Raw genomic sequence first — 24,917 nt, forward strand, 5'->3', positions numbered from 1 at the left:
AAAAAATTCTGTGGAGTCTTCATAATCTTAGCACCTTCTCTTAAATGCAGCTAGCCTTTTCTCTCCTGTTATAATCCGCCAGCAAAGCTCTGCTACTGGAACAGTCAATTGTGGGAACTAAGATGTCCTCAAACAACATGCTGCAGGGCCTTTTCCATAGTAGCTCCTGTCCTTTGGCACCTCATCCAGCTAGTGACTGAGCAGGCACACTCTCCCCCGACCATTAAAGAACAAAACCTTTTTCATATTCTGCTTTTAGAGATTCAATTATGGTGCCTAACTCAAATCAAAGAAGCAATTTCAACTGGAAAACATGCTGTGACTTAAAACTAGAAACAGACAGGAAATATGCCTACTTTTAGTGGTCTCAATGTGAATGCATTCTTTTTACCCTTGCAGCATATTAAAAAAAAAGTCTGGAAATGACATTAAAAGCCAGTTATATTTAACATACGAAGTACCTGGTGTTTAATATTAATCAAGTCATTAGAGTGACAGTTTGGGATGACATTACCTCTCTATAGCACTCTAAATAGGGAACACCAGGACGGCAGCAGACTCCAAGCTACTTGACCCTGGTAACTGAAAAAACTATGATACAGTGACTATAAAGTGATCTGTAAAATTCTGTTTAATAGCCTTTCCCAACTAGAAGTTGGTGTGTTTTCTATTAGCATGACAGAACGGATGGTGAGTCATTTATAGGAGATGGAGGAAATCTGACAACAATCCCTTATCCAAAAAACATGGAGAAGCAATGAGCAGAGCTTGGAAATGTTATCTTTCAAATACAAAACCTGGAACTGCTCAGATAGCATGATCAGTGATCACACTCAGAGAACACCAGAAGCTGTAGTCCAAATGTAACTTTCCCCTGCTCTGTGCTACATTATTCATTATAACAGAGAAATATTTTCCCCCAACATTTCTTGCCTTCATTGGCTTGCGTACTAAAAGGTGCACAAAACCTCCAAACAGAACCTATTCAACAAAAAGGAAACAATTTTAATTTTATGTGACCTGACACACATTAAGTGCACTAATAGCTATGTGGATCTCTTGTTTATCGACAGCAGCCTCACCCTGACTGTTCACAGAGTTCACCTTCACAATCTCCTCTCACTGAACACTTCTTCTGCCAAATGAATGTCAGGAGTAATTAATTACACCAGATCTACTTGGAACATCAACATCAGTTGAATGTTCATATTTAGATAGTGCAGACTGCCTGGAATCAACATTTTTAATTGTCTTGTGTATGCTGTTTTAGGGAGAAAGGCCTTCTTAACTAAAACAGGAAAGGAGGAGGAGAAAGGGCAGTGATTGCTTCTTATTGCTGCTGTTGCTTCAAGTGGTTCAAATTTAGTTCACATTTTCCAGAAGCATAATGCATTTCCATTTTCATGCTACACGTAATGCTGTTAACACTCCCAGGGTTTCTCCCAAGAAAGGACAATGCATGCAATGCACTATTCTAATGTTTGAAGTTGAAAGTAGTTTTGTTGGCAAGGTGTGTTAAATGGGGACAGGGCTGGCCCGGAGCCAGGGTACCCTTCCAACACCTGCCTAAAGGGAGACCTCTTTACCAATTGTCACATGCTGTCGCAGACAGAACTGCCTCCCAACCACAAATTCCCTGAGTCTCTTCTATCCAGCTTGCAGGCATGCTAACAGAAAATACTTGGTTAAAATGAAGAGGCTGATGAGCTGTGGAAAAATCCCAGACTTGTGTCCACAAGCTGTTCTCCTTCATAGAATAGTGGCAGAAGCGCTGCTTCGGCATCCTGCAGGGAGCAGAGTTGACTTAGAACTGTTGTCTGTTCCATCTGGCTGCTCACTGGAAGGGCAATAGTCTCTTCACTTAAGCTAAGCTCTAATGGGGAGCATGCAATTAACTGCACTGTGCAATTATCACAAAAGGTCAGGACCACAAAGGTTGAGGACTTCTGGCTTACAATGGCTCAGATGGGCCTCAACTCAGAATATACTGAATTAAAACACCATTTGGCTTTATACTTGCAATGGGAATGTAATGTTGGCTTGAAAATAGAAAAAATGTCAACCTAGTACTTTCCATGAAAAAAAAAGGTAAAGCCACAGCATCTTTAAAATACAGACACTGCAAAACACTGCTGGGAAGAAACACAGTTCTACAGGAAGATTTTATTTGGTCCTATTAAAACATGACCCACTGTACATATGTGTAGCCATGATAGGTTTGTGCTATCCAAGTATCAGAAATACTTTCTATATAAAGAGGGTATGTATTTTTTTTTCTGCTTAAACTAGAATACGACTGGTCTTTTATTTCATCAAAATATAGAATTTCAACATATACTCACAGAATCTGATTTCAAAAGTTAGCAATTTCACTTTTCAGCAACTTTTCAATACTGTCATAGCAAGAAACTGTAAGGCAGAAACTCACCATGTCACTAGCGTTCAAGGCGGTTTACCACCTCCCGAACTGTGGCTATAAGATTCTCATTCTCCTGTGGATTTGCCAGAATAATGTTGTGCAGCCGATTCATATATGAATCTATGGTGTCCATTGTAGGGGTTTCTCCACTACCTGTAAGACATAAAATATAAAAAGAAATAGAATATAGCACAAGAACTGCAGCAATAGCAGCCATTATTGTTACAAGAGAGGCAAACAGCTATAAAAGAGATAGCAGCTCCGATCTTCAAAGTGCTGTTTGTACAAGGCATTCAAAACGAGTGGAGTTCACATAGGTCCAAGTGCTTAGACAACAATGTGATGAAATTGAAGGACTGCATCATTATATAGTGTGTATGCCTATTCCTGTTAACAGGCCTTCAAAGATCAACAGCTGCTGCCACACAATGAATACAGACTGAAAAACCGTATTATGGAGTAGAAAGAGTGGCACAACCTCCTTTAGCAAATTCTTCCCACTTGCAGGTCCCAATACTTTATTCTTCAAATAGCTCTAACACTTGACATGTAGGAGACAGTCACAATTCCATAAACTCCCAGCCATGTGGAATCCCCAGCAATTCAGGTTCTGAAAAGGAACAGATGCTTTAGACTGGAAAGCCTTTTCACCTGGTAATGGGACTCCAGCAAAGCTGCTGGTTAAGGCCTGCCGCAAAGTCTCCAGGTGTTGCTGTAGCACAGTGTTGCGACTGCGCTCCTGTATCACATCTACCTCCAGCTTCTCCACTGCCGTGCGCATGCTTTCCACATGCTTCTGCAGGGCGGCATTTCTTTCCTCAAACTCCATGTTGGATTTGCGCAGCTGACGCAGTTCTGCTTCCCGTGCTGTCAAAAAAACCACAACGTAGGAATTATTTATAGTCCACTCCCATACCCGGTATTTTCAACAACTGTGTGAGGAAAATATTTCAGTCTTTGCTGAATTGTGAAGATCCAAATTTCTGGATCCAAAGCAATTCCGGAGTCAAGTGACAAAAGAACATGTGGCAATATGATTCCAATGGAAGTCAATTTTAGTAACAATATCAAAGAGGACTAGTTTCTCAAGACACACTTTGGGAAAGCTGTAAAGAAGGGTCATCCTTCTTCTTTCTAATACAAGCAGAGAAATAAAAGAGTAGGGATTGAATAAATATTAAATTTAAGCTCAATAGGTGTGTAAAGTGCATCAAAACTGGGAACATATTGGAAGATGAACCACAACAACTGTTCAAAAGAGCGTATGTCCTGTTACTGTAGAGACCTATTTTAACAAGAGGGCGTAGACAACCTAATTGTTCTTTTCCATCTCTTGCATTTGCGGCTACATTAAAGTGTTGCCTAGAAGTCTACACCATCTGCTTGTTAAGTAAAGTATCTCTGTGTTCTTTGTACATTAATGTGACTTTGGTGGAGTTCAGAGGAATATGACTAGGCAACCAGTCCTGTTCTTAGATATTGCTCTCTAGTACAATGCAAGTATCTGCTTGCAAAACTGTGGCAACAATGGACCAGGTAGAGCTATAAAATTCAAGAGGAAACCCTCTTTCTGCAGATTCTGGCTGCCACCAGAAGTCATGTGGGGCTTATAATGGGATGCAAGAAACTGGAAGCCGTGTTCTCTCTATAAATGCCTCTTGCAGAAAGCAGCCGCTGCAATAAGGTGATGGCTCTTTGTTTTGACAACACTGAATAACTGTAACACTGAATCGGAGCAACACATTTTACACCTTGAATCTAAAAGCAGTTTCGTATCAAGCCATTTTTTCAGTTTTGCATTTGAATGATAGTCAACAATTTTAGGCTTTATGTATATTTATTATTAAGCTGTTTTCAACTCTTATTTCAGTCACACAGCAAAATGTTAACAAAAACAAAAACAGATAAGCCAAACACAAAATACCATTTCATCTGCTCTGTTGGCAGAATGTGTGTGTGAATATATACATGAAATAGAGAGACAGATGGGCATACGGATGGATAGCCAGAAAGACATCGAGCAAGGGACCTATACGTTGCATTATACTCACCTTTGCTGTGGTTCAGGAACTCTTCCGTGAAGATTGGAATATCAAAAACAGATCTCTCCTTTGTATCAGTTTCTTTCTGCAGACAGACAACAGCAATGTTACACTGATGATTATCTGCATTTAACAAATCAGTTCAAGACCAAGGGTGGGCAACACATAATCCTCCAGATGCTGGACTGCAACGCTCATCATCCTTGTCCATTTGTTTTGCTGGCTAGGGCTGGTAGAGAGTGGCAGCCCAACAATATCTGGAGGATCACAAGTTGCCCTTCTCTCCATATGATATTTAGGAGAGTAGATGGTGGGGATTTGGACAAACCGCTCTCTTATTTTGTAGCAGAGGAAGTGATGAAAAGCAGGGCCATTCCATACACCCTGCTGAAAAATCAGTTCCATCAGTCCTGTCCTCATATAACCATCACAGGAGCAATCATTATTCCATCAGGCTGAAGCACAGAGGAAAAGCAAGGCTGCTCCACCAGTTCTGTTGGAAAACTACCTGGCCCCTTCTCTCCCTCCATGGTTTCCGTTCCAGCTTGTCAGAACTACTGTTCAAGTTTATGAATTATTGCCTGAGTTTTGCTCCCCTCTTTCCTCTTCTCTACTCATTTATTTTCCTTCTGTGTCATGCTGTTTAAACTGTGAGCCTCAGCAGGAAGAAGTTGTCTTGTTTTTATTGATAGTGTGAATGCCACTTTGGGGGCCTTTTAAGCTGAAGAGCAGCACAACAATGTTTTTAATAAAACAAGCAAACATTAAGTGAAATGAAGCATACCAGCAGTGTTTCTTTGTTTTGTCCATTAAAGGCTTCTCTAAGGCAGCAGTAAAGGTGAGATAGTAAGCACACTTGCCTAGAAGCAAGTCCTACTTAGTTGAAGTAAATGTATTTTAGGGATGCACTGCATACATATCTCTGTCTCTATATTTGAAATGCTTTTCTCCACCAAGTGAAGCAGTGCTGATCAATTTTTCAGGTTTTGGAGAATAACAGGCACACAAATGATACAGAATGGATGGTGGCATGGTAAAAAATGTTTAATCATCTCCTACATCTTTGTTTCCCTTTTTTCTTTGCCAGCAGTTGCTTCAGGACAAGCATCCGTCAGGGTTGCTTATGTCCTCTTATGAACACATATGCTCAGTTCAATGGCACATTGAGGGCATTTGCCCTAAATCACAAGCAACGCATTGGTGGCTGATGAATAGCCAAGTAAAAGGTATCTCTGAAGTGCTGTTTGGTGGCTCTTGCTAAAATATCATTCTAATGAGGTTTTATCATCCCAGCTGTGCACAGTTTAGAAGTATGGTAAGGGATAGAGGGAGGTTGTCTGAAGAAGGCCAGCTAGAGAGGGAGGCAATCTGCTTTGCCAGAGGTCATTCTTTTAAGGACAGCTCTTGCCTTTACTTCTGAAGGCAAGCACCAAATTGATTTATCGCTGGCATTAAACAATAAAATGCGAGCGGAAGGGCCAAATAGGCATAACTCAGAAGAGCAACGACCAGATCTCTTGATGAGCTTTTCTTTTCTCAAAGACTAAGGCTTCCAGTTTTATTGCTACAGTGGGTTTTTTCCCTTCAACACCTTTTTCTCAAACCTGAACTAGCTCTCAAAGGCACTATTAGCCCAGCTGAGGATGGGTAAAAATATAGACATTGGCCTCCCACTTCCATACTCCCACAGTCTGAAACCAGGAAAGCCACATGGAGTGACATCCCACTGGCCTGGGATCAAGAGGTACACTTCTCTTGCACTGTTTGCCCAGTCCTGGATCTTTCTCATTTCTCACCAGAACTCAGCCGGGCAAGGTCACTTTAGTGTAATGATATCTATGAAAAAAGAAAGATCTGTAGGACATGACGCAGATCAACTGACACTAAGCATATGAATGGGATTAAGAACAAAAGCACAAACCCAGGGTTGTGAAAATTTTGGGGAAACAGCTACTTTTAAAAACAGTAATTTCTTCCTGTTCTCAAAGTTCTTGAAGTCTGATAAGGAGGAATCTAGGCTTTCACAGCATGCCTTTGTAATTATGGAAATATAACTTTCTTCTTTGTCTGCTCCCTTGTAGCAATTGTAATCAAACCGGCAGCATAACAATAGAACTGTTAGGCAAGGAGGAAGATTTCTGAGATAACAGGAACATCTCGGCTGCCAGTGTGCACTCAGAAATCCATCCCCCAAAGTACGCCATGCAGAAAATGCCTCTCCCTCGCCTTCGCCAACACCGTGGCCTTTTGTATTTGAACACCTTAGGCTTTAAATGAAGTGTCAAACATGATTTGGGGCCAAGCAAGAAAGCTAAGTGGTTAAGAGCCTACAAGGGAATTCAGGCAGTTAAAGCTCAGTGCTTCATATTGGTGTGTGTCTCATAAAAGGGGCTTGGTGGAGGTGAACAGAGAGCTGTTTGGCTGCCGGCCAAGGCAGACAACAGTTCTGTGCAACTTCAGAAAACTCTTCTTGTGTCTGCCCAGGCAAACTCAGAGACAGCTGCTGTATCTTCTAATAAAGAAAAACTGAAGTTCCCAAAGCAGCGAGAATTAGAAAGGCATAAAGGAGACATATGAGGGGGAGAAGCAGGGAGGGGAGGCTGGTTCTAGAGGAAGTTGCATAATGTCAAATCATGTTTCCTGTATCACTCCCACTATCTTATCAAATATAGACAGTTCTACTTGGAATGAGGGTTTCAAAAAATATATATGTAATAACTGTTCACAGCAACAACCCCTTTAAAGATACCTGAAATAATTCATAATTAATTTTATTGAGGAACCCATCTTGTGACAACAGATCTGCAGCTGCTACAATCCAATATGCTTATGGGAAAAGTCATTCATTCAGAAATGGAGATTCTGCTATATATGATGGCAACCCCATGATTAATCCCTGCTATTACCAGTTTAAAGCTCTGTGGCAGCAAGGGCAAGAAATACCTTTGCTTGAGATTCTGGATAGCTACTGTTGACTAGCACAGATAGTACTGATTTGACTCAGCAAAACACAGCTTCATGCATTTGTCTGAAAACAAGAGCCTATTCTGTACAGCCTTGCATGGGTAACCGAGTGCATAGTATGAGAACATCCCCGATTTTCTCTCCAAATCTGAAGGTCCCAACAAGGATTTTTCTCCAGTGATGGCCCACTGTCTTCACTCTACCCAAGTATGTTTTGGGGAAAAGAAATTTCTGGGAAGACCGCACTTAATCATAGTGACTTATGTTGCTCCTCTGCATGAATTCAGCTCGGAACAGTTCACAACAAAGCATGGTTTAAAAAAAAAGCCCAAAATATAATTATGTCAATAGTACATCACAACCCATTTTATTTCCACATAAAGAACAATCTAATGAATTGCTATATAATAAAAATATGTAATAAAAATGGCACGAACACCCTGCACGCAAGAAGAAAGCAACACAAGGAATGTTTGCCTAAGGCAGCAATATAATTTTACGCTGGCCCTGAATAGTTCCCAATGAAAACTGGTGCTAAACCTTGGAAATGGACAACAAATGGCTCCTTCAGAGTGAAAGCTTGGGGAGGAGGGGAATTCATTTCTTCCCTGAGGGGTAGAGATTCACCAAGTGCCACTCCACATTCCCAGGCAGTTAAGCAATTAAGAAACATTGTTCAGCTTCTAAAAGGCACAAAACTTCTGCTTAACGGAAGAGGAGTAATGAAAAACATCAGCACTCTTCCATTATTGAGTACATTACCCCAGCATGAAACGGATCCTCTTGAGGCCTCCGATGTACTTAAGCCACTCTGAGGCTCGCTTGTGGGATTAAAATCATACGGATTTGATTACCACTTCATTGCAAAGGGCTAATTTGTTCAGGCTTAGCATCTTTGTGTCATTTATCATAGATTAGAAAAGAAACACAAAACTGACTGCCTCTTCCATTGTCCCGAAAATGTGACAGAGGGACATTTGTACTAAGCCCCAGTCTAAGAACTGAGAATGGGCTCTTACTTTGAACCTCCAAAAATTACTCTAAAGCTAATATTATCAGCATACATACATATACATGAGGGGAACCACGTAAGGTAATTGTTGTCGTTTTTTCATTTAAACTTGCAAATTCATTCCTGTCTCCTGTTTCGTGTAACATCCACTCGGTTGATCCCCTCTTCACACATCCTGCTGCTCTTTTAAGCAGTCATCCCTTACAATGTCTGTAACAGAGACTGTCGGCTCAAAGAGTCTACTTATCTATTTTTCTTTTATTTTATTTACATGCTGCCATTGTCCCAAGATGGGTCCAAAGGTGGCTAAGTGCTTGGGGCAATAATGTTTTCATTAACAATAAGTTTAGACTCTGGTGGATTTACATAAGGAGGTGAACCTCTAAATCTTCCTTCTAGGTGAGAAATAAGGGTGCTGAAATTTGTTAAACGCCTTTATACTGGCAATGAAACAGAACCATTTGGCTTTCAGATTCCGCAGCAGAATTCATCTGGACAGAAAGCAACTATCCCTGGCTATAAAAAGTCCTTTCTGTCTCGACATCAGGTCAGAAACCAAACTGTCCAAATACTCTGTATTATTTTAGATCACTGGGAGCCAAAAAACGCCACCACCTTCTAAGCTGCAGAGACCAAAAACCCTACATACCAAGACTGAGTTTATTTTACTTTCTGGTACTTAGTAAGCACCACATAATCCACATGCTGCTCATGTTATCCTCTTTTTAGACTGGATATTGGTGTTACAAAAGGTTAAGATATTGGCTTAGCAATCCTACTGAGGAGATATAGAGGATTAGTCCATAACTCCTGAATGTGTCCAAAACATACCACTTCACATTATTTAATCTGACACACGCATGGGCTTGCTTATAAACTGTATGGGGATCAGCTACAAGTACCTGCCACCTTCAACTATTCAAGCAAAAAAGTTAACCCTGGAGGTATCAGAAAGAATAAAGTATTTACCTCATGGTTATGAGTAGCCTGCCGTGCTCCTTCTGAAACAAGCAAGCAAACAAATATAAACATAATGAATTTTGAACAAAAAATCAATCTGTTGCGTTGCCTGAAGACACATTCCACAAGCTCTTCTTTAGTTATACCATTAACTCATATAAGATCATTAATTTAATGTTACTGTTTAATTAGCAAAAAGGCCATCATTATGACTTGCAGAGACAGTGTGGATGGAGAGAAGGCCTGTATGCTTGATGCAGATGTCTAGGCACACAAAACACTGAGATGCACATAGTCCCTCCATATCATGTTCCTCTCTGTGGAGACTGGAATATTATCAAGGTTTGCTTCTATGAGTGAGTCTATGTCATAGACATAAAGGCAACCATTCATATATATATACAGGATCACATTAAGGAGTGCTGATGAACCTTATTAAGACCAAAATCAAACTTGAAATCAGAAACTAATACACCCAGACCAGACACAAAGTATGTATTATGTATCATGTATGCCTCACATCCACTTCACATTACTCACTCATAAACTGGCCAAGATGGAAGTAGGAAAGAACATTCTAGCATGTATTCAGCCCTCCTCTCTATTCCATAGTAGTTTGTAGCTGGAATATTATGAGCAACCAGCTACTAATAGGATGCACAGAGGAACCACTAGAATTTTTATGTTGTTTGAATTGTCTATCCTTCCAGAATAACACTACTTTCTAAGAATTCATTCATTTAGACTAGCTCTTACAAGATAGTTCACTACATCTTTTGTAAAACAGAAAAACTTCACCTGTACCATCCTTTTAAAGGGAACAGGAGGAGTTATGATTCTGGGGAGTTACAATTTAATCTCTGGTTTCCTGTCAGGAAAGAAGAGAAAAGCTTATTGGGACAAGTCTTGGCTGTTGCTGGTTTTCTATCTGTTTCACTCTTGAAAAGCTATTGACTATTAATAATACATCCATGAAGATATACCATGCATCAAGCAAAATGAAAAACTAGTCATAACGGAGTGTCAACCTATTATTTAAGACCTGTAATAAGTGAGCATGAAATCAATCACTCAAGAGTTCTGGTAGAGTTTGTGTGTTACCTTTAGGATTCGTGTTGTATAAATCAATACCTTGTCTATGTGATTTGCCTTTTTGTCTATCTTGTGCTTTCCTGCTAAAGACTTTATACGCTTCAGTCTTCTGGTACTGCTCCAGTTCCCTCATATAACGTTCCTTATCTCTATCTGCTTCGTCAAGGTAGCGCTGTGAAAAGATAACAGATCATTTTCATCCCTTCAGCATGTAAAGCAAATTAACCAGGCAAGAGAATTTCTTTCACAGGCTTTGACTATCTGAACAGTCAGAACAAGAAGAAATTGAAAGATCTGTTCTAGAGCTTTGGTGACTTTCTTCTTTATGTCTGACTACACTTTGTACCATGAGTTGGGGGTTCTTCCCCTGTATCCTGTCTATCCAAAATCAAGAACACACAGGAAGAAATCTCAACGGCTTGCCCTCAAATGTGGAATTCCCAGCCACTGGACAGATGTCAAGTCCAATTCATTTCAGAATGTAGAAAACCATCCTATCTGAACTGACATTTACTTCCCAGGGTTAAGCAGGCATACACCAATTTCATATTTTGTATTTTAACGGCCCCCTGGTTTTATTAAGGGCTCTAAAGTGCTGTTACCTATCTTGAGCTCTTGTGAGGGGGGTGGGTTACAAAGGGGAAGGGGGAAGCGATTTTTATCTCAAGTTTAATTGCACATAAACAAATCACATCCCCCTGTGTCTGTTTGGGATGAATCAAACCTAGAATTTTAGCTTCCACAACAGTGATGTGGCTGAATAAAGTTCTAAAGAAATCATATGAAATGTTGCCTTGAGCCTTCTGTCACATTTGCTTAATGAACAGAGCTCGGCTGCAGAAGACTTCAAAGGGATCTGTCAACGTGCAAAGAACTTAAATAGTAGACACAAGCTAGCATGGAAATCATGGCACCCTTTCATATAAAAGCCTCCTCTGTCCTGCTTTTACACTCTCCTTTAAATTTGCTTCAGGCTTCTCATTTTATGCTAGTTCACTTCCTTATCTAGAAATTGGCAGAGAATGAGGCAGGTGTGAGTGATAGTTTTGTTTTTCTGGAAAGTAAAAGAGGCATAAATACCCTAAAGGCACCAGATCCCATCTGATCTTGAAAGCTAAGCAAGGTCAGTTCTGGTTAGTACTGGGGTGGGAGACTGCCAACAAATACCAGGTGCTGTAGGCTATATTTCAGAGGAAGGAATTGGCAAAGCTCTAAAGAAAACCCATTGAAATTCATGGGGCTGCCATAAGTTGATAGGCAACTTGAAGGCACATACACACACAAAGAAGAATCTAGAATTGGTGACAATGCTTTTATCTATATACAATATACAGAACAAAATGTTTGAGTAGCAAGGATGATTAGCTACAGCATTGGCTTTGGTCTATTCTGGTGACTGGAGGAAACATGATCTGGAGCAAAAATTTCTACATACACCCCACCCCGGGATTTATTGTACTCATGGAGAATACATCTGTCAATATCACAACAAAAGTCCATGATGCAACTACGCTTATATGCAGACAGTGATCTGAATTTCTCTAAACTGTATGAATAGGCAACAGAGGCCCGGTACAGACCACCCAAAAAGGGCGGTCTGCCAGCGCCCTTGTTTGCTCCGCGAGCAAGCTGTAGCGAACAAACCGCACGGCTTCCTCGCGGAGCAAAAAGAACTCGCAAACAGCAGATTTTTGTGGCGCAATAATGATGCTGCAGTGCGCCAATGGCGCACTCGCGAGGTCATTATAGTGCCATAACGTGCGGATGCTAGGCGTCTGTTGCGTCAAAATGGTGGTGCCCATCTGTACAGGGCGCCACCAGTTTGAAGTACGGAATATGTGCTAGGGTTGCAGGGCATCTATAAGCGACGCCCTGAGGCAACCCTAGCACACCATCAAGATGTGCCACAAGGCCTGTCTATACCAGGCCAGAATGACAGCTATAGTCCAACTTAACTGTGGAGTGATAGAAACTGGGTAAAGAGTTGTGTTATCTATCAGAAGCAGTACATTAGTTGTGGGGGACATACAAGTAGAAGACAACTCTTGAACTCATGGTTTGGGGCTTCTCACAGAAACCTGGTGGGAAAAATTATGCTGGATATGAAAGGCCTTCATCTGATCTAGCAAGTCTCCTCTTATATGAACCTGGTAAATATCGGGTTACTGGTGTTTTCCCATACATGGGCTTTGCTTATCAGTCACCTGTTCTCTGTTCTTCAGGTTTATTCCTCTTGAAACAGTGGAATCCCATGTAGATTTCCTTAGAAACAAGTGTCACTAATTTCAATGTGGCTTAGTCCCAAATAAGTATGTATAAAGACTGCAGCCTGAATTCCCCCTTTAACCCTGAGCACCCCACATAGCTTCCTTGACTGGCTAGTTATGGTAGAATGTGTCAAATAAAATAAAAAAGAGTATGCCAGCCACAGATGCTGGCAAAACATCAGGAATAAACTCTTCTAGAACATGGCCACATAGCCCAAAAAACCCACAAAAAACTATGGATGCTGGCCATGAAAGCCTTCAACTTCACAAAAATGAGTATGTTTATAACAACATTTTTATTTGGTGTACTTCATGCCAGACTATTTAATTTTCTTAGGTGATGAGCCCATTGGAAACAGAGTGAATAAGGCTACAATATCAGAAACAGTTACCTAGTAGTAAGCCCCACTGAAATCCTCAATGGGACTTACTTCTTATTAGATGTGTACAGGATTGCTCTGTTAGAAAATTGCTGTAAGCCTCTCTCAGCCCAGGGGGTTGAGTGGGACAACAGACACATCAATAAAAGCAAGCCAATGGGCAGCTTCCCACTTCCAAACATCATTCTGGTTCTTTTGATTTAAAAAAAAAGCCTAATGAAGCATTGCTCCTTATACCAAAGCCCCAGAAAATTAAGCTTCCTCAGCATCACCAGCAGCCTTTCTAAGTGGAAAGATAAATCATCTACAGCACCCCCATTTTCAATTTGCATTCTGCTCCTTCAGGCATAGCTGTCTTTTCCAGGACACCAGCTGTACTGATGAATTTGTAGGATAAAGTAATTCTAACTGTTGGCAATCTAGCTTGTCATTGCCCCTTACCTTCTATGAGAAGAGACAAACTCTTGCCTCATCACACGTTGTGGTTCTCTCCTAGGAATCTAAAGTACCAGATCACATTGTAGAAAACACTTCAAATTCCATATGGGGAAAGGTATCAGAAACATCCTGAAGACACACAACAGCGACAACAAAAATGAAGCGGTACCCGTTTTTCCTCAGGAGGAAGTTTGCTCCATTCATTCCCCAGCATCCTGGTGATTTCTGGGAATGGAACCTCAGGCCTTTTCGCTCGCAGCTGCTCCCTTCGTTCATTCATAAACCGCACGTATCCTGTTAGGGGAGATTTAGGAGCATTGCTATCTCTTAAGGGTTTCTTCCTCTTCCGCCCTTTGGACCAGCCACCTCTCTTGGCTCTTTGCTGTTAGAAAAGAGAAAAAAACACTTTCTGTGTAAGACATCCTTTCTTTTAAAACTACTTTATCATTTAACTGGTGTCAGACAAGGGTGCCTAGGATGTCCTCACATTGTGGCAGAGGTGGGAATCAAAGAAAACCTTTACTCTTGGTGACTGAAGTAAGCACTGTAGCAGTCTGTAAATCTGGTGGATTAAAGGAGTAGAAACTTCACATTTGGCCACACTGATGGGCTTTTCTACACTTGGTGATGTAAGAGTTGGAAAACACAACAGGAGGCATCAGGTGTCATTACAAGGAGCAAATAAGGGCATGAGTGCTGAATCTTAGAAGAACAGGCTTTCATTAGTTAGCCGAAAACAGCCATATCACTGGAAGGATAAATAATGTTATCATTGATTAAACAGATTTTTTCCCAGAATGCACCTTACGAAGGGTTATGGACAGATAAAAGAGAGGATGTTGGGGTAAGCTTGATATTCTGGAGATATACATAATAAAATATTTATTAAGCTAGCAAACTCTGGAGATGAATGTCAGCTCATTTACTGTGTTTCACCCACAACAAAATTCTAATTAAATGCCTTTGCAGAAAGAAAGAAAAAATCACAAGATGATTGTGTAATAAGATGCCAGGTTTTGTCCTCCCTGACCAAAATTTGCAATTTACTTATGCCTTTAACGGTAAGAAGTGATAGCATTAGGTATTACCACCATAACTAGTATAAATGCAGATGCCATCCCTTTACTGAGGCAGAGAAAAAGGAGGAATGCTAATGAAACCTGAGACAGTTGTCTACTTTCACTTTTTTAAAAAAACTGATATGAATGGATAGAGAATTCAGATGGAGGAGGTGAAGTTAGATTTCTCCCTATAATTTTTGCTCACCTCCTCCTCAGGCCTCGGTTCGCTATTTTCAGCTTTATTAGATGACTCATTTCGCAGCAGTTGCGTTTGCAGTAAGTCCTCTGCAAAATCTGGATTGTTGGTAGATTGCAAAGCACTGCCACTGCACAGTCCTTCCGAGTGATTCAACCTGGGGGCGGGGGGTAAAATCAGGTAAGATAGTCCTTCTGTCATCAGGACAAACTGCTTCCTATTTTACACCAAGACATTATGTGATATTGTAAATGCTTCTGTAATTGGCACTGTGCCATAGGCAAATAAAACTAATCTGAATCTGATATTGTAATTAATAGATGTATTTATTAAACAAACCAGACATATCTGAATGTTGTGCCTGACAGAGTGATTTTTCTTACACAGTCTACATCACTTATTAGATATTTTTATTCAACGACATATTCATCTTAGTCGGTAAAATCAGTAAGGAAATAGATCTTGGAAGAGACCCCAAGGGCAACCTCCTTCTGCCATGCAAGAAGACACCATCAAAGCATCCAGCCATCCAGCCTCTGTTTAAAAACCTCCAAAGACGGAGACACCACCATATTGTGAGGCAGCATATTTCACTATTAAATTCTTCCTAACGTTTAGGTGGAATCTCTTTTTCTGTAGTTTGAATCCATTGCTCCGGGTTCTATTCTCTGGAGCAGCAGAAACCAAGTTTGTTCTATCTCAATATGACATCCCTTCAAATATTTAAATATCATGTCACCTCTTAACCTTCTCTTGCCCAGGCTAAACAATATCTCTCAGAGGAAGATGTTCTCTCCTGCCCTTTTAAGATGCTGCTTTCCTAAATCTAATCCTTTGTGGTTGACTTATTTTCAGCCCTCATTTTAAATTTGAAAAAAATAACACTTGATATCAAACTCTCCCCTCCAATGTAACAAGGAAAACTCAGTGTGTGTTCTGAACAGATGTTAAATGTTGGCAAATTACTAAAGATGAAAATGTGTTTAGGAAGTGGAATTTTAAGCTGAAGCAAACATCATCTATTAAGCCAATTATTTTAAGAAACCCAACACTGATCCAAGTATGCATGAGCAAGCTTAGAACAGTTACTTACCCAGGTGGGACAACATCATTGCTCTCCTTTGAACCATCATCTTCTGGAAAATGGGAAGGGGGAGATGATGTGCCCATTGGGATCTCCATTAGTGCTGCTAAAGAAACAAAGAGGTGAGCATTATTTGTTGTTCCTCGGCATTACTTTTTCTTATTCCTCTTTACAGTCCAGCAAGTAGAATTTTCCTCTTAAATGTTCAATAACACTTACATCCAAGGACATAAATCTAGGAGTGCAGATTTAAGGTCCGATCTGTAGGTTGCTCAACTCCAACTCATTTCAATTGATCTTGGGTGACATTCTGAAATGACCGCACTGAATTTATCCAAAGGGATGCATTCTCCATCTATAGTGCATCATGCGCTCCCATCATCCTACAAACCTTTATAACCTGCTGACATTATCCCTTATGTCTGCAATTTATCCACATTTTCTGGTCTGATTATAGAGTTGGTTGAGTTGCTACTAATTGCAACCAACATGCAATACTGTCTTTTAAAAATGTACTACATCTAATAAAATGTAAGTAAAAACTACATTACATAAAAACATTAGTGCAGACTATAAAACTTAGTGCAGATTATTCTGCAGATTATTGTGCTATCGCACTTATATATATTTACCTTCGCTTACTCTCGCCTACATATATAAGAGTGACGGAGACCCTGTGATCCTCCAAATGGTGGCTGAAACTGATGTGAGATGGAGTCCAATAATGTTTGAAAGGCCACACGTCCTCCTGCCCTGCTGTATTAATTCCACTGTGTGAAGCTTTAGATTGCAAGCTCTTTGGGGCAAAGATATGTTATCTTCTTGTATTGCTCTATAAAGTGTCATGTTCAACAACAGACCTATACAAAAACAGTTGGCCCTCCATATCCACAAAGTCTGTATCCACCATTTCAAGCATTGATGACTTGAAAATAGTGAAGAATGTTGGGAACTGGAGTTATATGACATCAAGAGAGCAGTTCAAGTTCCACCGCTGATACAAAGTGAAGGATCTGAGTAGAGTAGTTGTGAAGGCATGGCAAGAGGTTCATAGTGTGTGAGGTGTTGTTGTAACCTAATATTTTTTTCCAATTCAAAAGTGATTCACTTTCACCCCTGCATCCATCAAGCCGACTCTGCAGAGGTGTAATACTGTGAATACAAATTCAGGCCTCGCTTCTACGTAGTAGCATTCTTACTACTGTACATTATAGAGTCAGAGAAGCACATTTTCCCCTTAAGGGAAATCACGTTGCCCCCACCGATACTGGTGCCCAAACTATCTGTGGATTTATATCCTTTGACTATCAAGAACATTTTGAAAGACATAAAAGGACAACAAAAAGAAAAAAGAATAATCAAATAATTCACAGCAATTTATAGGCTTTTTAAAAAAGAAAAGGAATAGCAATTGCAGCCTGTGAAAAAGAGTCAGATGGGATTTTACTGCTACAATGACATTTGCTTTACAGATACTGCAGACACTGTTCATCTCAGGTAAAATTCACTGTCTCCCTCACTAGCTGCACTGAGATGAAGGGGGAGCCTTGCAAGCACATTCTGATGCATGTGCCTTTCATGCTGGCTTTCAAGATTTATTTATGTACTGTAAGAAAATACACTTTGTTGCTTTTAACCTGTTCAAATCTCACTATATATTACACATATAGGTGTTACAGATTGAGATGGCTCAGGCTATAGGACATGATAAATACATCTCTTTGGGTGTACAACCAAGTTATTCTTTTAAATAAGCATTCAGTTAATGTCCAGACCAGCAGATCAATGGGAGGTCTAGGTGAAACAGATGCTCCACATCAATCTTGCTGCCTCCAGGGAAGGATGCTATACCAGCCCATCTTCCATTCACAATGTGAAGAAGGGTGATGTAAGTGATGCCAGTTCTAATAAGCAGACACATCATTTCCTAAAGATGTAAGGAAGCAATCTACCCCCTGTTCCCTAAGAGAGGGAACAGAAACAGCTATAAATTAGCTGCAAACCTAACTCACGGGTTGGGTTGCGTGTCAGAATGATGGAAACAAAGAGAAGAGTTGCCATAGGTGGGAGATGATCCTACAGATATGATTTGCAAGGATTTCATTGAAATCTGAGGTGACCATAACGGGGGGACGGGGGACTTCAGCTGCTTTCTTTCTGTATGCCATGTTGCTGTTGGCCAGAGAAGAAAACATCTACAGTTGCCCCTCCTAACTTGCATATCTGTGATCCGTGGAGGGACAACCTCCAATATTTCTAATGGGGTGTGCGCCATTCAAGCCTATGAGGCTTGAATATGTGCAAGTCTTCGTTTTCGTGGGGGGAGGGGTCCAGAAATGATCCCCCACAAAAACGGAGGGCCAATTGTATTTGTTAGAGAGACTGTCAAATCGAAAACACATTTAATTTTTAATACAGTCCCTCAAGTTTATACCATCTATTTACAATCTGTCTGGAACATGGACTTCCCTGTAAATGGAACTTCAATTTATATCACAAGGGAGAATCGAGGTTTATTTTCTTACAACTCAATTTGCTTGTTCAAGGGATATGCTTCAGTCCTGAGGAGAAAATATGACCCATACCCAGAAAGCTTTAGTGTTGCGAGAAGAAGAAGAAAAAACTGGTTTAAAAGATTACACATTTTCAAGCATCCTTCTGAAGGACCACCACTACTGAAGTCAAGGGCATCTAAAAAATTCCAGCCTTCTCAATATGGAGGCATTTATTTCTCTCACAGAGAACAAACATGGTTTAGTTGATGATCACGTTTCAACCACTTGGTACTTGGCCCACTGTATTTCACATTTACCTTCCAGCTGGTACCTCCTGCCTCCCATTTTTATTATTATTGTGTACTAGGCTTGGTTTATGACACCGAAGCTTCACTGGCTTAAAATTCTGCAGGGGAAGCAGCTGGACATCAACAACGCACAAACCAGACTATATAAACACAGGAAGCTAGAAGAACACAGACTACTTTCTTTCTTTAATGCTTTGTTTTATTTAACCCATACGGCTGGGTACTGAAAGTCAAGTTCCAAAATAAGAGGTTGAATATTTATGAACGTGCACGGGTTATTAAGCTATTCCAATAAAGAGAAGGAATAGGAGTGGGAGAAAATTCCCACTGGAACAAGCTGAAAAAAGGATAAAAATGTGCACAGGATGCCAGGTCGAGTTGTACTAGCATTGCGACTTTCAGAATGCTTCCCGTCATCTCCAGTCTCACAGCTGCACTCACAAGTACAATGCTGATGCCACTGCCAGGTAAACTCAGCAGTTGCAAAATAGCAGAAAGGCTTACAGAAACTCAAAAAAGAATGTCTTGCTAAATTATTGTTCAACAGTTGAGAGGTTCCCCTCTCAAGACCCAGAAGCCGTAGGTTCAGATGTTGGTAGGCTAAGTCCCACTCAGTTCCTTCCTTCCTTTCTTCCTGTACGCTTTGTCAGAATGAGAAAAATCCTGAACTGGATTCCAAAGGGAAGTAGCACCTTTGCCCTTACACACTTGTGGCATAGCAGGAAACTGCAGATGTGAATAGCAAATCAACATCTACAGAAACTACCATGATCACAACAAGAATTTTAAAATAATGGCTCAGGGGATAGGTCCGTGACATGTCCTTCAATCATAAACACTTAACCTCTTCAATGACAATAGTATAATTCATTAAAAATCTCACAGACTCTACTGCAAGGTGAGCACTAAGGAGACAATAGTAGCATTTGACTCTCAATGTCTCAGTAAATATTGATCTGCTTTGACGCTAAAAACCCACACTGCTTGTGGAACCATCTGATCTTGCCATTCCAATGAGCTTTCACTGCCAGTAACCCATTAGCATTTAAATGCTATTGATTTGCAGGGCTCTTCTGACTACAGTGGTCCATCCATATTCACTGAGGTTGGGGTGAGAGACCCCTGTTAATGTGTGGAAAACACAAATAAAAAAACCCACTATTCTTTTTACCTGAGAGAACACCTTTTTTGGAATCTCCAGGTCCTCCAGTGCAACTCTATGGTCAACATCTGCCAGAAGTTGATCACAGAATCCTGCTGGAGGACCTACAAATGTCTGGAGAAGTGTTTTCTCTAGGAACTTCTAGGTTCTCCAGCACAACTCTATGGTGAGCATCTGGCAGATTTGTGCTGGAGGACCTAGAGATTCCTAGAGATATTAATCAAAACCACACATATTCAAATCCGCAAAAGTCAAAGCTGCAAATATGGAGGACCAACTTTAACTACACTGGATCACAACATCACACTTATATCACTTCCTTACTCTTTGGAGTATGAATTGCCCTGGAACTGATATTAGTTAGGATCCAATGCAGTGATGCTAGTTTAATCCTAGACTAAGTCTTGGCCAGTACTTGCTAATGTAGCCATGTGCACAAACTACAGAGAAGCCTTAAAGAAGAAAAGGAATACGCGATCTAAGGATTCAGAACAGTTGTTCAATGTTAAGCAAATTGGCACCAATGTACACATGCAGTAGTCCTAATGGGCATATTTAGGTTATAATAAGCCAAGACCATTGACTGCAAACTGCCTATGCTAGACATCTAAGCACTTAATTAATTCCCTTTCTTGAATTCTTTTGATTCGGATTCAGTAAAACCCACTCTTAACTGCATATTTTATATGCTGTCTTTAAACAGAATCTCAAGATGTATGTGTGTTTTATGGCAATCCCATGAATTTCATAATAAACGTAATATGAATAAATAACAAATAATAAAATGACCAGGTAGATATGAGAGCACAGGGTTGTATATAGACATAGAACAGTCCCACTGAAATTGGTAGAGCTAATATTAATCATTAACAATTTAAGACTTACTAATTTTCAGAGAGTCTACCTGAATATAATGAAGACCAAATCAAACACAGGCATTCCTTCAGGTATCTATGTTTTAGGCAAAGCTTTGATGGTGAACACCAAAATCTTGACTTGTGCTTGGATAAATCCATTGGTTGCTGCCATCCTACTAGTATTCGCTGTACTTGACTACTGCGTGTTTTCTGCGGTGTTCTTTAAAATCTCATTAGCTTTCCATTACTTGGTTATGATTCTTTCAAAAGAACGAAGCAGATGGCAGCTACCATTTCTCTTCTCAAGCCCTGACAATGACCAATACCATGCAGCCATTTTTTACCATCCAATTGTTGGAAACAGGGTTTGTTTGTTTTTAAAAAGGCATGTATAGTATCTGCTTTAAAATTTGAAATGTTAAGCAAAATATATCATGGAAAACATAATTCAAGTGCATGAAACTAGCAATATTAACATTGCTATTTTTTCTTTACAAAAAGGTATTCTATTTGCCCAGCGAGCAAGGATGAATACACTGACTGCAAGAAGGTAAAACAGAACATATATGCAATATATTAGGATGATAGCTGTTAGAGACTTCCACAAGAAGCGGCCATGATATGAATAAATAATATGATATGAAGAGTAACAGGACTGATGATAACTAATCTGTAGATAATCAGTAGCAGTAAATATCTACAAATTGCTCCATCTATGTCATGTATGACATCCTTTTCATAAACTTACCTATAAGTATAAATTTAGGCCATCAAAACCTTATTCCCATGGACAGTTGTGGCCAAACACTGACATTCTGCATAACAGATGGTGTTCTCATCTTCTATTTCCTTCATCAAAGTCTTTACTGGTCAGTTTCCAATATAGCAGGGCAGAAGAGAGAGAGTGACACACAGAAGACAGAAAAGAGAGAGTGACATTAAACATACTGGCACTACTAAGTAATTAGACTATACAGAGTGATAAGAAATCATTACTCCAGGGTTTCATAGGATATCACCTATGACAGCTTATGAGTTGTTCTGTTAATAATGTGTATGTCACTGTCAATATCGCTGCATTTAATATCCCTTTGCACCTATATGCATACATGCATGTACGTAACAAAGATTCTGGATTATCATTCATCCAAAAAAGGGGACTGCACTCCACGAAAGCTTATGCTATAATATATTCGGCAGTCTTTAAGGTATCTCAGGAGTCCTTGTTGTTTTCTATTTAAAGTGTAACTGTTCATCTATTTAATATCAGGTTTGAATTGTTATGCATTGATGCAATGGTTTGTTCCATGTACCATTGGGCTCCGAGATTATAAGCTTCCTGGCCCTGAACCTAGTGGGCAATGGGACTGTGTTCTGCTTTAAAGAGGAACAAACTTTGAAACAGGTTTTCATTCCCAGTTCTCCTGGTATCTACAACAATGATATGGTTAAAGTTGTAAAAAGCTTCTCACCCGTGAGCATACTATCGGACTTGATAAGAGAAGGCACTTTATGGGAAAAGTTCAGCAGTGGGAAATGATAGTTGTGGCTCCATTTTCACTGACAAAACAGAGAGGTACTGTTAACCCTGAGCTGAATACCACCACACACCAGCCTCTCACCTTTCAAAGCTGCCAGCATAAAACTAGCATGATTTGCTTCTTAAAGCTAGTAAGCATGTTATGAAAATGGAACATCCCCTTATCTTCTCAGGAGCACACTCTTTGGTACGCCTTCTGTCCAAGTCTCTCGACAAGCAGGAGATCGCAAGACATCTTAACACCCTCCTATGCTGACAACAGGTTTGATGTGCAACTCTCCAGCTACTGGGAAGAAAGGCCTGTCCAGCTGCTCTTATGGTTCCTTATAAAGACGTGAACTAAATTATCTGTTGAATTGAGGGGGCACAAACTGGCTGCAATTCAAACATGTTTGTTATAACCATATATTACAGCATGGACTAAACCATTGGACTGACCTATAATGAAGACTCTGATAATTCCCACAGACCATACAGCCAAAATTGACTTTAAATGCCAGGATAAAGATAATAAGTACAGCTGTAAAGTATTTTGCGATGCAAAGACAGACATAGTTCCAAGCGACTTGAGATTGGGAACTCAGGTAAAGGTGAAAAAAAGACTCTTTCTCAGTAAGGCCACCTGGATTCCCACATTTATTCTGGTCTGCTTTGGGTTTTAAGCCTTTAAATCTCTGGACTGTTTTCAGCAGCCACCTACCACATTACATTCATATTATCACTTTCAAATATGCCTTAGAAGAATGTACAACACAATTTTAATTAAGCTCAGTAAAATATCTAAGAAAAGCTCTTCCATTCCTTATTCATCTGATCAAAACCATACTGCCTATTTTGATATCTCTTCAAAGCGGGTGAATTTGTCTGCCAAGGCAAAATATGCCCAAATGATTTGGCTGGGCTCTGTGCCATAAGTGTTGTTCGCAATTCAAACACGGCCCCTGAAACATTTCCTGTGACCCATTTTCACAAACTGTCAGCACTACCCCCACTCCGCACACAGATTCCTAAAACCTTCCCTCATAAATATAGCTGGATGACTAGAAATTTGATATTATTAATATAGTTCCATCATTGCAGTTCAATATTTGCTAACTTGATTGATGGATCAGATTTACATCTGAACAGGAACAGACCTTCAAGTTGGTAGATTCATCACATATGCTTAACTGGAAGTCTCTAGTCCTTACAGCTGTGGGCAACTTTTAAAATGACTAGATTTGGAAGGGGGGATCAAAGAAGGTGAAACACTTAAATCTGCTCATCACTACCCTGTATGGTCTGTATATTAAGCTTATTGAAGAGATGACTAGCATCCATGTCTAAGAACTTAGATGTTGAGATATTGCACAACTCCCCCAGGAACAGTTTGATGCTGGCAATCCTGATGAAAATGACACAGTACGGTTATCAACACACAAAATAAGCACATTCACAGTAATCGGTGTCAGTGGGCAGCATTTCCATTTCACCTCTTCACATTGAACAAGCTGTTTGATCGTACTTAAAAACATTTTCTGGTTGCTATGAGGCTCAAAACCATTGCTAGGCACAAGGATGGTGCTTTCATAACTGTGTTCTGAAGCACAACCCTCTAAAAGCCCTCTTGTCACAATTGCCTGATTCCACTGCTAAAATAAAACAATAATATCATTGGATTTGCTGTCAATTACACGTGTGCCAAAGAGAGGTAGTGCCCAGATCGACAGTGAAGATGAGAAACATGCAACAAAAAAAGAATGAACAGGAAGCTGGCAGCAAAAGGGAGTTCAGGCGATTGTTCTGGCTTCCTTTTCATTCCCTGTCTTTGCTTACATAAAATCCCTCTGGCAGCAAATTATACGTATGAAGAAGAAAGAGAAAGCTTGTAGTTGAAAAAGCTCCAAATAAATTATTTAGGGTATATACAGAATACACAAAAGAATCTCATTTGGGTTCAAAAAGAACCTTCATCTTTAAGAAGCAGAATGCTAATCAAAGAGTGATCCTGGGATGACCAACTTATTTACCTCCTACACAATTTCTAAACACCCTTCGCAGGTATAATTGAGTTTTGCAGGGAGGGACTTTCACTTCTAATGTTCATATCTCAAGGAAACCTCAGAAAATTACCCATGGCTCAAATGTTGGCAGAAAGAGAGCTCTACTGTAGCTTTCACAAGATAAGGGCCATAGCCCAGTGATAGAACAAATGTTTTATATGTAAAGGATTCCAGGTTCACTCACTGGCATGTCTGAATAGGGCTGAGAAGTACACTGGTGCCTCGGGATACGAAATGATCAGGTTACGAAATTTCCGGGATACGAAAAAGTTGGATTGGCAAAAACTGTTTCGGGTTACGAAATATTTTTCGGGTTACGAAATTCATTTCGGCGCGAAATTCAAATGCTGCAAAGTGCAGCTATAGGCTTTCCAGTGCTAACGGATTATTTTTCGGGTTACGAAATTTTCGGGTTACGAAAGGAATGGCGGAACGAATTAATTTCGTAACCCGAGGCACCAGTGTACTCCACACTCAACCCTGGGGAACAGCTGGTGGTCCTAGTAGATGAGAATGAGGTACAAAGAAAATTGGTCTACCAGCAGAAGACAGAGCTCCATGTTCTACATAGAATTGTTATTCATTTAGGCTCTACTTT

The 24,917-nt window shown here is 40.1% G+C and overlaps 1 protein-coding gene across 6 annotated transcripts in view; it reads right to left on the bottom strand.

The window, feature by feature from the left end:
- Positions 1-24,917, bottom strand: part of HMG20A (high mobility group 20A) — a 47,727-nt gene that overhangs the window by 924 nt on the left and 21,886 nt on the right. For 3 of the 6 annotated variants that reach the window (XM_089538481.1, XM_089538482.1, XM_089538480.1), the window contains exons 2-10: positions 21,486-21,603; positions 15,925-16,021; positions 14,841-14,988; positions 13,744-13,956; positions 10,529-10,661; positions 9,407-9,438; positions 4,471-4,546; positions 3,071-3,286; positions 2,429-2,572 (exon numbers count right to left, since the gene is read on the bottom strand). In XM_089538481.1, coding sequence (XP_089394607.1) covers positions 2,436-2,572; positions 3,071-3,286; positions 4,471-4,546; positions 9,407-9,438; positions 10,529-10,661; positions 13,744-13,956; positions 14,841-14,988; positions 15,925-16,013 — 1,044 coding nt within the window. In that variant the 5' untranslated portion in view covers positions 16,014-16,021; positions 21,486-21,603 and the 3' untranslated portion in view covers positions 2,429-2,435. The remainder of the gene's footprint in view (positions 1-2,428; positions 2,573-3,070; positions 3,287-4,470; positions 4,547-9,406; positions 9,439-10,528; positions 10,662-13,743; positions 13,957-14,840; positions 14,989-15,924; positions 16,022-21,485; positions 21,604-24,917) is intronic. The other 3 variants (XM_089538485.1, XM_089538483.1, XM_089538486.1) reach the window with 2 other exon arrangements.

Source organism: Sceloporus occidentalis, unplaced genomic scaffold, assembly GCF_023333645.1.
Source record: "Sceloporus occidentalis isolate IW3139 unplaced genomic scaffold, rSceOcc1.0.p SCAF_9, whole genome shotgun sequence".
Lineage (NCBI taxonomy): Eukaryota > Metazoa > Chordata > Lepidosauria > Squamata > Phrynosomatidae > Sceloporus > Sceloporus occidentalis.